Source organism: Callorhinchus milii, unplaced genomic scaffold (genome assembly GCF_018977255.1).
Source record: "Callorhinchus milii isolate IMCB2004 unplaced genomic scaffold, IMCB_Cmil_1.0 Scaffold4, whole genome shotgun sequence".
NCBI classification, from domain to species: Eukaryota; Metazoa; Chordata; class Chondrichthyes; order Chimaeriformes; family Callorhinchidae; genus Callorhinchus; species Callorhinchus milii.
In genome coordinates, this window is record NW_024704745.1 from 62,381,075 (window position 1) to 62,395,821 (window position 14,747).

The 14,747-nt window shown below is 38.5% G+C and overlaps 1 protein-coding gene across 1 annotated transcript in view; it reads right to left on the bottom strand.

The window, feature by feature from the left end:
• Positions 1 to 3,577: 3,577 nt before the first annotated feature.
• The window catches only part of tgfbrap1 (transforming growth factor, beta receptor associated protein 1), a 31,278-nt gene continuing 20,108 nt past the window's right edge, over positions 3,578 to 14,747 (bottom strand). Inside the window, exons 8-12 of the mRNA XM_007885094.2 lie at positions 13,066 to 13,209; positions 11,862 to 12,008; positions 9,917 to 10,076; positions 9,221 to 9,654; positions 3,578 to 6,397 (exon numbers count right to left, since the gene is read on the bottom strand). Of these exons, the coding sequence (XP_007883285.2) occupies positions 6,221 to 6,397; positions 9,221 to 9,654; positions 9,917 to 10,076; positions 11,862 to 12,008; positions 13,066 to 13,209 (1,062 nt within the window). The 3' untranslated portion in view covers positions 3,578 to 6,220. The remainder of the gene's footprint in view (positions 6,398 to 9,220; positions 9,655 to 9,916; positions 10,077 to 11,861; positions 12,009 to 13,065; positions 13,210 to 14,747) is intronic.

A 14,747-nucleotide genomic window follows, 5' to 3' on the forward strand; every position in this document is an offset into this window, starting at 1 on the left:
CTGTGCATTGGGGCATTGCTGGAATTTAAACAGCTAAAAGCACACAGCTTGCCATTGCGAACACAAACTTCTGATCGTTTTGTCCAGCTAGGACCATCCTATATAGACTTATATGTCGCTGTAGTTCAGCCTTTAATTCTCACTGGGTAGTGGCTTCACCAACTGAGTTTCTAATTCTCTTATAATAGGGTGAGGTAATTGAATGTGAGTTCATCTTCTCATACAGTCTTCTCAAAAAGGGAACTCATTCAGTCAATCAATCTGCTGCAAAGCAGATTTTACATAATTATTACATTTTTAGCTTAATCCTTCCAGGATTTTTTCCCAAACAATTAAACTAAAACCATTTATTGTGCCTAACCTGATTGACAATAGAACATAAAACAAAAACGAGAGAGCTGGGAAAACTCAGGTTAGGCAGCATCTATGAAGAAAGGAAAGTGAGTCAACAATTCGGGTCCACGACCCTTTGTCAGAATTGCCAAAGGCTCGTGGACCCGAAACATTGACTCACTTTCCTTTCTTCATAGATGCTGCCTGACCTGCTGAGTTTTTCTCAGCTCTCTCTGTTTTCGTTTCAGATTTCCAGCATCTGCAGTATTTTGTGTTTTGGCAAGAGAACATTGCTGGGTATCAGCTGCATGGTAATGCTGTTCTTTATATACTGTTCTGGTAAATTGGCTTGCTAGACTGGGCCCTGAAATCTCCCAGTTTAAATTCTTCCCACTGTTGTCTTAACATTTAATTATTTTTGGTCAGACAGGTGTCTGACACATGCGGAAACCCATCACCATACTTAGTATGCAAACCAAACTGAAAATTCCATGCATCCCACCAACACATGGAGATTCCAGATATCGAAGTTGGAATGGAATGCACACTCCCTCCCTGGAAGGACGCATCCTGCTTACCTAATTCTGGAAATTATTAGGCACAGGTTGGCAAGAGCCAAGGTTGGGGGAAACCAGAGCGTGCGTTGGGGTACTGCTGGAGTCAAACCAGCTAAAACCTTGCCAGTTTGAAGAATTTTGGAAAATTCTTAAATTGGAAGCTGATTTAAAAAAAAACAATGGCAAACCACAGCTTCTAAACTGATTTTATGAATTTTCCAAAATTTAGCATTTTCCTAAAATTTAAGAGATCAGTCTTAAGGCTAAGACCACAAGAAATGTCAGGCTTCAGATGGAGAATATAAAGTTAATATAGAAATTTAAAGTGACAACAAATGGCATTCATATAACACCTTTCACATTGGGAGGACATTCCATTACTTTACTGTTAACTATATTTCCAGGGTCTCATGCTAGGATAGGGATTTGTGAACTGAAGCTAGCAAGCTGTTTATACCACTTTATTTCCAGAGTAAAGCTGGCATCAAATCAAGCTCAGGAGAGTTCCATTTCTATGCCAAGATGTGTCTCGAGTCTGTAGAGTAACTTCACATAAACTACCAATTTCACCCAACATTCATTCAATATTGAATGGAATTCGCAGCATAGAACAGGCAAATCTTTCTGCCCTGGGACTCAAGCCATGAACATCTGATTGAGAAGCAGATATACTCCTGTCTGGGGCAGCCAAGCAAGCTACAGACCACAAATCCTTGATTATTTAGTTAGTCTTCCCTCTAATACATGCCACTGCGACTGTAGACTGCATGGTTCAGCTATCTGTAAAGCCGGTATTCTATCTGCAGGAGGTGGATAAGAGGAATTATCTAGTGGCATGTTGTCTGCAATAGTGTGCAAAATTAATTGCATTTAATGTTTAAAAAGCTTCTCTATCAACCCTGATCAGGACTGTGTAGCATCATATAAATCTTAAGATTTTGAATGGAAATAATGTGTTCTGTTAAAATTTCTGAAGCTGTTCCAGATGTATTGACATTTTCTTTTCAAGTTAAAATAATATTGAGATTAGTTTTGTATTGACAGGATAAAATATTGAAATGAACTGTTTATAGAGTTGATAATTTTTAAGATCTTTAAAAGCAGGAAAGTGTCCTTGTGTCCTTTTAGTAAAATGCCCATAACTTCAATAAACAATACAAAAAAGATTTGCTTGTGATGATGAAGAGTTTTATCTGACAGGCTAGGCTTCTTCAAATTGTTCTGAAATACAGTAGAGTATAAATACAGCAGAAGGACTGTATTGCCAACAGAGAGCAGACACACGAGCACATGAAGTTGCATATGTATGTATACACACACACACGCAACACACTTTTAATAACCGTTGTTCTCTCTTGCAGCATAGAATTTGCTGGGAACTACATGACAACTTTCAGTGCAATGAACAGTGCATTAACCCTGTTTATTAATGGGGAATGCTATAAACCAGTCGAACTACTGCAAGTTTTGGTGCAGCAAGACGTGTGTTTTATGTACACATATTTGGCAACGTTGGGATTAAGCTCAGCTTGATCAGCAATACCCAGAGCCAATTGTGACTTTGACTTTGCAACATAATAAGTACTTTGAAATTGCTGTAATTATGACCTCAGTGTCTGACTCATTGTTTTTCAATTACTAAAGCCATTATTTGCACTTAATCTTATTACATTTTTAATCAACCTTATATGGAAAAGAACCAAAGTTAAGATCACTTAACTATTGAAAGAAAATATTTTGTTTTTATTTCATTCCAGGAAACCAGAACCATCTAAACTGGGATCAATCATTATTGTTTCCCAGCAAAAGTTCATAATGATGGTTTAGATATTTGTAATCTGTTTAGCGCTGTCTCTGTTTGAAGCAGAGTGAATGATTTTTTGATAAAATTGGTTTAGAAAATTCTTCTTCTTTTAGCTTTAGCAAGATGTGAAATTACATGCCAACCAGAAGGAACATTTTATTGAAGACATTCCACAAGTTGGTTTTGTGCAGGCAGAATTATTGTTAATCCCTTCATTTGTGTAAGCATTACATCTGTAGACATCTGATGGAAAATGTCAACTTTAACACACCTAATAAAATAACAAGGCTGAAAGAGACCAGAAATTGAGACATACAACTTTTCTCTAACAGATTAAAGGCAAGAATAACCAATTAAAATGTTTGATTTGGAAATCTTTTCTCAAAAAAGGAAAATACAAAAAAGAACACTCCACTTGCCTCTGACTGGTGGAGGTTGGCAGAAGCGAAGGTATTGGGAACCAGACAACGAAGAATATGACTGGAATTGAACCAGTGAAAATACCACTAGTCCATTTGGATCCACCCTACTCAATAGGAAACTGACTTGCAATATTATCCGGAGCTAAGGCAAAAGGATGCCATTTCCCAGCTGCCCCTGTCAGTCCCTTTTATGTGCCATTTGTTATCCAATGCTTTAATTTCCCCATTGGGCTTTTGACGAACAACTACTTTCAACATTAGTGAGGAAGTTTATGTCAGTCGCTTTCTACTGATCCAAGTCCAATGCTGGGAGTCTGGCTTGCTGGACACTAACTTGGGAGGGAAAGACCAGGCATTGGGGTTAGGGATTCTTGTCACTCAGATCCTGTTAATTCCGCAAGCCAAAGCCCTAATGGAGAGGATGGTCCCAGTTGGACAAGCAGCAGGAAGCTTACTAGGCAGTCTTTGCAATGGCAAGCTATATAGTTTTAGCTGCTTAAACTCCAGCATTATGCTGTCTTCCTGTCCATCTGCAGATAGGATTATATATATTTCTGATGGCTGCAATAACTGAGCAGGCTCTAGAGGAAGTGAGAGCAATGGGGATGCTCTCCAGTGTTTGAGGGATGAGCTATGAGGAAAGACTAGATAAACAGCACTTCTCACTTCTATTTCTGGCAGTATCCGGGCCTCACTATTCAAACAAGAGCATTTCGGCAGTATCCAGGCCAACAACCTCTAGATTTACGTATTGCTCACCTCATGGCTGTTTGTGGGAGTTTGGTGCCAAAATATGTTCCCATAAAACTACTCACCTGACAGTAATTATCTGTGAAGCATTTTGGGAAAGTTTGAAGGGAAAAGATGCTATAATGCAAGCTCATTCCTAAAATATTCTACGGCATTCCTAGACACAATTTGGTTCCCCAGCTAAAAATGAGAGAGTCTCCATACACAATCCAAAATAATTATTTTAAGTCCTCAAATCAGGCCAACAAATTCTATTTTTCCCCAATGAAAGGATTTATTAAAATTGTCATCTGTACATTTGTACAATAGTATTTACAGTGCAAAATTAAATATAAGCAGAGTAGTCAGATAGGACAGTTAAAGTAGAAAGATTTCCACTGTATTAGGCAATTTTGCAAATTTTAAAATGTTTGTGTTTGAACATCACTGGGATTATGTAAAACAGCAGAGTAAACAAAATTTAGATTGCAACTCAAAACATATATGACTGTTACCAATACTACTGCATATACACACTGTACAAAACCACAGACAGAAGAAGTGTACATCTGTGTTTCAGAAGTAAACGTGCACTTTGGTTCAGTTTCAACATATCATTGGACTCTTTAAAATGGTATTGGAATTTAACTTGGTTATTTTACTATTCAAAGAATTCACATTTTTGTTTTTAAATCTGGTATGATTCAGAAGTTGTAAACTTTATCACCTAAAACATAATAAAATATGCAACTTTTAAGTAGAAAACGAGGCCGTTACTACTCAATCTAGAATACGCCTCTTAGAATATAAAGTTAAGGAAACCAATATGAAGTTAAAATCACAAATCAGTTTGTCTTTTGATTCACTTCACATTAAACACATGTAATTGATAAGATGTACGTGTCAGAAATACACATGAAGATTTTGTTGCTGAACAAAACAAAGATTGGATCGAACCTGCAGGAAACGTGCATCCCTTCCTCCTCTGGTTTGCATTGGAAGCAAATTGTTCTTGACCTTGAAATTTATCTACCCCTGCAAATATATTTAACATGTATGAGGGTGAAATAGAACTATAACATAGCTGTTCTCTCCCTATACTTATTAAAATGTCAGACTATTAACACACAATGTGTGAAACCGGTATCCTTTGACCTGGTAAGTCCTCTATAATCAAGATTTCCAAATCAAACATCTTACAACATACAAATACTCTATAAGCATTGCAAAATGACCATTTAAACAAAACTCTGCTAGAATATTGGTAGCCACCTGGATGCTTAATCAATCTGTTAATTAATGGCAACATGAATAAATGTATGGCTGTAGTTAAAAAGATATCATAATTACTTAATAGGACTATTTTCCATAGATTTCAAGACAGTCAAAATATTTATAATTCCTCAAATTTCTCACTGCAGCTCATGTATTTGATATTCTCAAAATAGCACTAATTGATGAGATCCTTTTCAACTCAAAATACAATCATATGGACTAAAACTTAGAAAATCACAATCACTTAACATAGTATTTTTTTTCCCTTTTTCCTAAAAATTCCATGGAAGTCGGTCATATAATGCCAAATATAGGTTCTTCAGTAACACCTTGGAGAACCTTTGCTCCTATGTACCAGTAACCCCACATTACTCTTCATTACCAAAAATCATCTCTCCCTTGCAGTCAAATCAATATCAGTTCTTTTTATGGGCAGAAATTATATTATTTGTGCATATCTGTAACTCTTTAGGGTGTGTATGGGAACCATTATCCCACAATGTTACAGTAGATTTAGAGCATACAGACTGAAAGTCAAGTGTAGGTTATTCTACATGTTGTACAGATTATTGGGCTGACTGGTGAATTACAAATGTAGGTGCGCTCAAAACGTGACAGGAATTTTAAGGATGGGGTAAGGAATAGGCTACCCATTTCCAATTCAGTACATCAAAGATAGAGAAGAATCATTTTGCACATCTATGTCAGCAGACACCCAAAGCAACATGAGGGGCACAAAAACAGAAGCCTGTCACCATACAACAAAATTGAAAATGGTCATTTTTTTTCTGTATTTACCACATGTTGCACAAGTCCAGGCAATGATACCAACTCCTCATCCCCCTCCAGTGCTGGGAAACCTAAAAGTTCAAATAATGCTCAGTTAACTTTACTTAGTAAATTGAATCGATTGTACAGCAATGTTGGTAGCCATTTTACACTGAAGTGTAAGTTTCAAGTATATGCAGACAGATTTCTTCATTTTCTTTCTTCAAAGAGTAGCAGCACCTTCCTTTTCTTTCTCTTGATCTGCAGGAGGACAACTTTATTTTTGAACTAACCAACCCACTGGTTTATGTGCTGACATTTCAGGATTGATTTCAAGGATTGGCATATGTCTGAACAGTGGCTGACGGACTGGATGATTTTGTTGCACAATGGGTATGAAGAAGAGCACCATCTGGGGAGCGCAGAAATACTGGTTCAGTGAACATGCCACGACATACTTGGCAAACTTTTTTTCCTGAAAGTGCAACAGCATTTCCTCTTGATTTCACCTGAAAAGGGAGTAAGCAAAAACAAAAGGGGCTAGGTTTCAACATTCAGCAGCAATATTAAACATGATCAAATAAGACTCCACTATCCGTATTTAATATCGTCAAGAAGTTCACAAAAAGATGTGGTCTGACATTCAGAAGGGGGAAGCTTTAGTTTGCCTACTTTACGCAAAAGATGGTTGAGATGGTTAGTAAATGGAATCGATTGTACAGCAATGTTGGTAGCCATTTTACACTGAGTTTGCCCAGGGAAGTAGAAGTGAGAATAGATTTAATTAGCACTGAATGGACTTTTGGCAGTCAAGAAAACTGAGGGATATGCAAAATCAAGAGAGATATGGTACAATATTAAAAATGTGAGCAATCTGAGGTGGCCTTTTCTGGTCCCGATGATTGTTATATTTCAAAATAGTTAACTGCAAGACTGATGAAAAGAACTATAAAGTAAAAAAGGTTGTCATTATCAGATGTATAAAAATATTTAATAATACTATTAGGTGAAAATACCCTCTCCGCCCTCCACGCCTCCTGATCCTAACCACCAGCTCAGGTGCGCATCCCTGACTGTCCAGCTCCTTGGGACGTTCTCCTGATGTGAAGGGTGCTATACAAATTTAATTTGTTGCTGTTAATCACAGTTGAAAAATGTAACCATTTCATGTGCTAATAAAGATACTGTATTGGCAAGTCCCAGTCTTGCCCCTCCCTACCTCTGCGACCTGCTAAAACCTTACCAACCTGCCCATTTCCTCCGTTCGTCAGGCACTGGCCTGCTCCACATCCCGCTCCCTGCCTGCTCCACCATCGGTGGTCAGGCCTTCAGCCCGTCTGTGTCGCCCCCTCCCTTGCCTCCTTCAAGGCCCGTGTCAAGCCTTTAACTGTGCCTTCAATAGTCCTCATGCAACCCACCCCTCCCATCTCCACTCCTCTAGATTCCAACCCCCAACTTGGGTGCAAACTCTTGACTATCCTATGTCTTGGGGAATCCTCCCAATATGAAAGTTGCTATATAAATGCAATCTATTGTTGGTATAAATGCATCTGCTCCTGACTGTCACAACGGTTGGGTCTGAGTCTGGCCCATGACATGCATTGGACTTGGACACACTGGAGTGCTGATTAGCAGTAAACTAACTTAACACTGCATTCCCTCTCACCAGCATTCCCCTGCTATGATCCAAGACAGGCTTCAGACACAACCATTGTGTCAATTGTGGAAGCACATTCATGGACCAGCTACATCTTTAGCTACTGAGTGAGCGTGCATTTTTTTACATCATTAACACTGTTTATCATGCGGTTTGAAAATCAGGTTTGTAGACTGGTTACATTGGTTCAAAATTCACATTATTAAAGAACTCCCTCCCAAGCACTTATTAGATTCAGTTTTCATCTGTTTTCCATTAATGCTGCTATGCATTTGTTCAAGTTTACTGTAACAGGATGCAGCTTGATTCAATTAGGATTTGACACTGATGTTTGATTTGGAAAATACTACACTGGGGTATCAGTACCACCTATTTTCTATACCTTAATATATGATGCAGCAACAAATGGCCTATTGTGCTTCTCAAAATTATTACATAATGACAGAGTTGCACAAATAGAACATGCATGAAACTTTACTTGTAACATTTTGTGTTGAATGTTTTTCAACAGCACAGAACTCTGTAGTACAACTACAGCTTGTTTTTGAAATCCAATGTTGTAAAAGGGCTACATTTCTCTTATCCTACAATGCTATATGTTAGACAAACTTTTCAAATGCAAAAGATATTCCTGTTACAATTATAATCATCATGATGTTGGACAAGACAGGAATTGAGCTAATTGTTTTTTCAGTCCCTCCATTCTTACACATCTAAAAAGGACTGAAAGACTAATTTGTATAGTTTATGGAATAAAGAACTGAAAATGTGGAGNTTTTTTTCTACCGAGAGCTACCCACCTTTGTGTATCTAAATCCATTTGCTACATGGATGTTAAGAGTTGATTTACACTTGACAGTTTGCACTCAGTGGCAAAGGGCAGATACAAGTTGTTTATGATGCCAATGTCACAAAGTTAAGGCATTTTTTGGGGGGAGGATTTAACTAGTCCTCTCCAATTATTGTCAAATTAATTTCAGAAGCACCAATCACCCTCTGGTACGTTGTCTAATTGATTATTCTTCATGAATGAGCCCAGAAACGGGAGTGATGTAAAACTATTCTTCCTCCAAAAGCATCAGTCAAGCCTGATAATAATCGTTGCATTTCATATAGAGCCTTATTAGGTTGTTGAGGCATCTCAAAGTTCTTCACAGAATATACTATAAAGTGAAATGACTATATTTTCTGATCCTGTCTCACTAAACACAAACATTTTCCAAGCAGGAATCACTGGGTGGCGATTAGAAGCAGAACCTAAGTTGATATCCTCTCTCTAACCAAAGGGTGTGGATGTTGATTTTTGTACTGCTATTATGGTGACTTGAACAGAGAGAATGGAACAGAGAGGATCAAAACTGGGACTTTTGACAATTTGACAGTTTCATACAAGGCTGAACTGCCAGCAGTATTTATGAGCATTACCTATTTCTGTATAAGTCATCTATTTATATTACAGAAGAGTGGAAAACAAATGGGGAAAAAGTGTGTGGGAGAAAAAACATGAAAGTTAGTGTAAAAGTTGAAAAGTGAATCAGGCCAGGTCACTCTGTAATACAGATGTGTGGCCTAAAGAAAATGGAATTTTTTATTTTTTAAAAAACATGAATTTGTTAAGTTTATGAGATAAAGAACTGAAAATGTGGAGTGTTTTTTTCTACTGAGAGCTACCCACCTTTGTGTATCTATATATTAAGTTTTCAGATCTCGCTAAACCCAGTGCAACTTCTGCCATACATTTAGAATGAAAACTCTTTCGCATTGCCTGACCCAGGAATGGTGAAAGCAACTGAATCGACCAATTATCTGGAATCAGTCGTAGCACACGCACTGCATCGAACTCAACAGCATGGTTATTGAGAAGATCTACACCAGCCATTACTAATGCATCACTGGTGACAGCTGGGTCCAGGTAAAGTGCCAATAGCATATGGAAGAGCTTCTGTCTGCACAAAGGGTCCTTGCCATCAGAATTCCACAAACAGTAGTCTTCAGCTGCTTGGAAATCCTTTAGTCGGTGAACCAGAATTTCAAGGGCTTTATCATGTTCTTCCAATTTTCCATGTAATATTGCACGCTCCACATAGAGATCAGTGTCTTTAATTCTACCTGTTGGGGAAAGAGAAAATGAATTTAAAAAAGTCTAAGAAATCTGAGTTTAGGATCGCAAATTACTCATATTTCAAAATAGTTACTTAAAGGCTGCATCTCAGATATATATTACACACACACACAGTTAAATCTGTTCAAGCAATCACCTCCATTCACCAACCACTTCCAGTTAACAACCACCCTGGAATAGTTCAATCTCCACAAACTTCATATTTTCCAAACCTCCCTTGCCGTATTGCTAGTATAATGGGAATTTTACCCAGCAGAAGATGAACTCTATAGAGTTGAGAGTGCCGGAACAGGTTCTTAAGATTGTTCCGAGCTGAAGTTAGTTCTTCTGAACCATTCCTTGACTGTGAATGTAATCCCAGAACTTTATCCAGATACAATACGGCTAGATGAGTGTGGCACTTTTCTTTCTGTAGGTGCAAACATAAAATAATAATCCTTGCATTTTGATATAGCGCTTTTCACGTCTTCTCAACGTTCTCAAAGCGCTTCACAGGATAGACTGTAAAGTGAATTGACCGTATATTTGCGGGCGAAACGCAGCAACCAATTGTGCACAGCAGTGTCCCACAAACAGTCGTGGATTGAAAATGACCAATTTTTTTTGTTTTGGAGCGATTATTATTAGGCGTGTGGAGTAAGGAAACTTGCCCAAGGTTTCGCCCTGCCTGGAATTGAACCCAGGTCTCTCGCTTGCAAAGCGAATGCTCTAACCACTGAGCTACAGGACTCCACGATATAATATTTAAATGTTAACATTAAAATACTGAGTTTCTCCCTCAAGGCTCCTATTATCTATTTTGGAGGTGACAAAAATGTAAAAAGGCAATCCAATTGAGATTTTCGGTTGTCAAGAAAATAAACTTAAAATTGTATTTGTTCTATTGACATTTTTTTAACCCTCATCTGTGGGAATTCCCAAATTTGAAAAAAATTCTGAGTAATTAGGGAATTTTAAACATTCAAACAAAGGTTTATGTAAAACAAGAATTTTAAGTAATGGGTAATCTCAGTTTACTTATATAAAGCACGAATACTTTTCATAGCACTTGTGGCAGAGTTGAAGAGGAGGGTCTTGAGGCGGGACTTGAAGAAGGCTAAGGAGGGGGCGTGGCGGAGTGTTTGGGGGAATGGAATTCCAAAGGTTGGGGAAGAGTGGCTGAAGGCTCTCCCACCAATGGTGGGGCGGGTGGGTCGGGGGAAGTGGAGCAGGCCAGAGCCGGCTGAGCAGAGGGAACGGGCGGGTTGGTAGGGGGCTAGGAGGTCGCAGAGGTAGGTTGGGGCAAGGCCACGGAGAGCTTTGTAGGTGAGGACCAGGATCTTGAACAGGATCCTCTGAAGGACAGGGAGCCAATAGAGTCGGGAGAGAATGGGGGAGATGGGGTCACGGAATTTGGTGTGGGAGGACACAGGCTACAGAGTTCTGGATTATCTGCAGCCTGTGGAGGGAGGAGTTGGGAAGGTCGACAAGCAGGGGTTTGCATAGTCGAGCACTGGAGGTGATGAAGGCATGAACAAGAGTTTCAATGGCCTGAGGGGTGAGGTAGTGACGGAGTCGGGGGATGTTACGGAGGTGAGGAAAGGCAGAGTGGGTCAGGACTTTTCAGATGGATTTTGGGCACAAGCATTATTCGAATAAGGTGAAGGTGGGAGATTTTAAAATACCATTTTAACACAATCCTTAAATAAAGAAATGGAATGTGTTTCAAATACTGTGGAATTGGCAGCAATAATTGTAAAGTAAACCAGTACAGAATTTGTGTAGAATTTTTTTACACAAAGTAGCTCTGTGTAGACACCTTGACAGATCGTAATCTAGTTAACCATTCACGACTTCATGCATGATTGAGGTTTGGTTGTGTGAAAGTCAATGCATGAATATAATGTGGAAGATTGAAGTCTCGACTATCCACCTGGATCTTATCACAGTCAAAGAATGAAGTAAATGAAATTCACTGAATACAAATGAATCCTCCCTAATTTACATTCACACATGAATAGCCCATTGGAAGATGAATTGGAGGAAGTTATAGAATTGTACCATAGCAGTAATCAGCACCTTCAGGAGAGGTGAGGCAGGAAACGAAAATGAGGTAAAAACAGTGAAAACTTTGGTTGAAAATTATTTTTGAAACCCCATTTTGCGTACAAGTTGACATTTTATAGCTATTGGTATTCATGTGCTATAAATTTACCTGAATATTTCTCTCAAATACTAAGTGCTCCAAGTATACAACAACAGCTTTTCTGTACTTGTGTAGATAGTTGATTATGTCATCTGGATTTATACCAATAGTCTGGCTTTCAACCAAAGGTCGTCGTGTGAAAATCTTGACCCCAACCTACAGCATAACGATAAAATTACAACCAAAGCATTGTTAGAATTCTCAATAAACCACACCATGATCCACTTAATACCTTAATTAATCGTGGCCTACTTTATCTTAATTTTCCATCAGTTCACACGTCAAAAGAAGCTGCTAAGCAGTACACTAGCCTGGGAATTTGTCAATTAATATTGTATGCTTAATGGTGCGCTTACAGGGAATGAGCCTCTGCTCTCCCAAATCCCTCAGTCTAGGAAGTTTGCCAGAGAAATTTCACTCCCAAGTGAGAGGCTTCAGTGACAGATATGCTCTCAGTAATTGAACTTGTGAACCTCTCATATGCAGACAATCTAATGGTGGTCTAGAAATCTTACAATAGATTTTAAAACAAAATGTGTGGTAACAGATTGGAGCAGAGTGCTGTGAGAGCAAAACCAACTCAGTTAGTACTTCACTTCACATTTTAAATCTGCTAATTATTTAAGGAGAGATAAAACATTTAGGCTATTCTGTCTTGAACAATGCCACACCCGTTTTACATAACAGCTTGTACTTTCATGGCATCTTTCACATGGAATAAATGATCACAGTGTATATGTTACAACATGCAAGGTAACACGTTATTTTGTTTTTAAATCGAAACTTTTCTTTCTATCCCCTTATTTTCTTGCATTCATGCATTAGTTGGATCCAAAGTTCATTCCCCAAATCTGCTGTTTGCCATATATTAGGTAACAAAGCTACCAATTTAACTTCTGATCTTCCATATTCAAAGATTAACAGCTTTTAAGTTTTGCTTACCTAAAAATAATTAGTTATTTATTATGTGGAAATGTCACAAAAGAACAGGTTATTATACTTAAATGTAATGACTGTTTTTTATTGTCAAACACAGCAAGCATTTTGCAAATAGCAAAGTCCTACAAATGCCATGAGGGAATAGCCAAATCAAATCACATCATCAGTTATAAAGTGAAAGAATATTGTGCTTTACAATATATTAATAAAACTTCTGAAAATTCATATGAAAGTTCACTTGAATAAATTTAAACATCGTTAGGAAATAACAAACCTCTTCATTTTTCTGCAAGGCCCAGTCTGCATATTTCCACACCAGTTCATGGTCAGAGCAGAAACTGAGAAAATCAATGATGTACTCATAAAGATCTGAGCGGGTAGTGTCCTCCAGGCCTCCATCGACAATATTCATCCACAGCTATGAGAAATGAAGATAATTACATTTATACTGTAAATGCCTCAACAGCCACATTATACATTAGAATATACAGCACAGAAACAGGCCATTCGGCCCGACTGGTCTATGGTGGTGTTTATGCTCCACATGAGCCTCCTCCTGCCTTTTCTCAACTAAGCCTTTAAACTTAATCTTCTATTCCTTTCCCCGCATGTACCTATCCAGCTTTCCCTTAAATATATCGGTGCTATTTGCGTGAACAATTCCTTGTGGTAGCATGTTCCACATTCCCATTACTCTCTATGTGAACAAATTTCTTCTAACTTCCCTATTTGAGACTATTTTATATTAATGGCCCCTGGTTTTGGTCTCCCCCACAAGTGGAAACAGCTTCCCTATGTCTACCCTATCAAAACCTTTCATCATTTTAAAGACCTCTATCAGGTCACCCCTTACCCTCCTCTTTTCTAGAGAAAAGAGTCTAAGTATGTTCAGTCTTTCCTGATAGGTATAACCTCTTAGTTATGGGATCATCCTTGTGAATCTCCTTTGCACCCTCTCCAGTGCTCTACATCCCTTCTATAATGTGGGGACCAGAACTGCACACAGTATTCTAAGTGTGGTCTAACCAAAGGTTCTGTAGCAGTTTACCATAACTTCCCTGCTTTTCATTTCTATACCTCTAGAAATGAGCCCCAATGCCTGGTTTGCTTTTTTTATGGCCTTGTGAACCTGAGTTGCTACTTTTAGTGAACTGTGTATGTGTATCCCTAGGTCCCTTTGCTCCTCTACCCCATTTAGGTTTTTATTTTTCAGGATGTATGTGACTTCCTTATTCCTTCTACCATAACGTTCCACCTCACACTTTTCTACACTGAAATGCATTTGCCATTTAAATGCCCACTCAGCAAGTTTATTAATGTCTTGCTGTAATTTGTTGCAGTCCTCCTCTGTATTAACTACTCCCCCCAATTTGGTGTCGTCCACAAATTTTGAAATCATACTGCTGATCCCCGAACCCAAATCATTAATGTATATCGTGAACAACAGTGGTCCCAATACCGATCCTTGTGGAACACCACTGCCCACCCTCTGCCAGTCTGAGTAGCTACCTTTTACCCCTACTCTCTGTTTTGCAGCCAGCTTGCTATCCATTCTGCTATTTTTCCCGATTCTACATGCGCTGACCTTATTCATTAGTTTATTGTGTGGTACCTTATCGAACGCCTTTTGGAAATCTAAATATATTACATCTACCACATTATCGTTGTCCACTCTTTCTGTTACCCCTTCAAAAAATTCAATGAGGTTGGTCAAGCATGACCTTTCTTTTTGAAATCCGTGCTGACTATTCTTTATTATGTTTTCCGTTTCTAGATGTTATGATTGCTATTGCGTAGATGTTCCCCTGCTCGTACTTCTCTTATCTGCTCTGGTTCATTTCCCATTACTAAATCCAGTAGGGATTCCTCGCTTGTTGGGCCTCTTACATGCTGGGTAAGAAAGGAGTCCTGTACACATTGAAGGAACTCCATTCCCCTTTACTAGCCAATTTATTT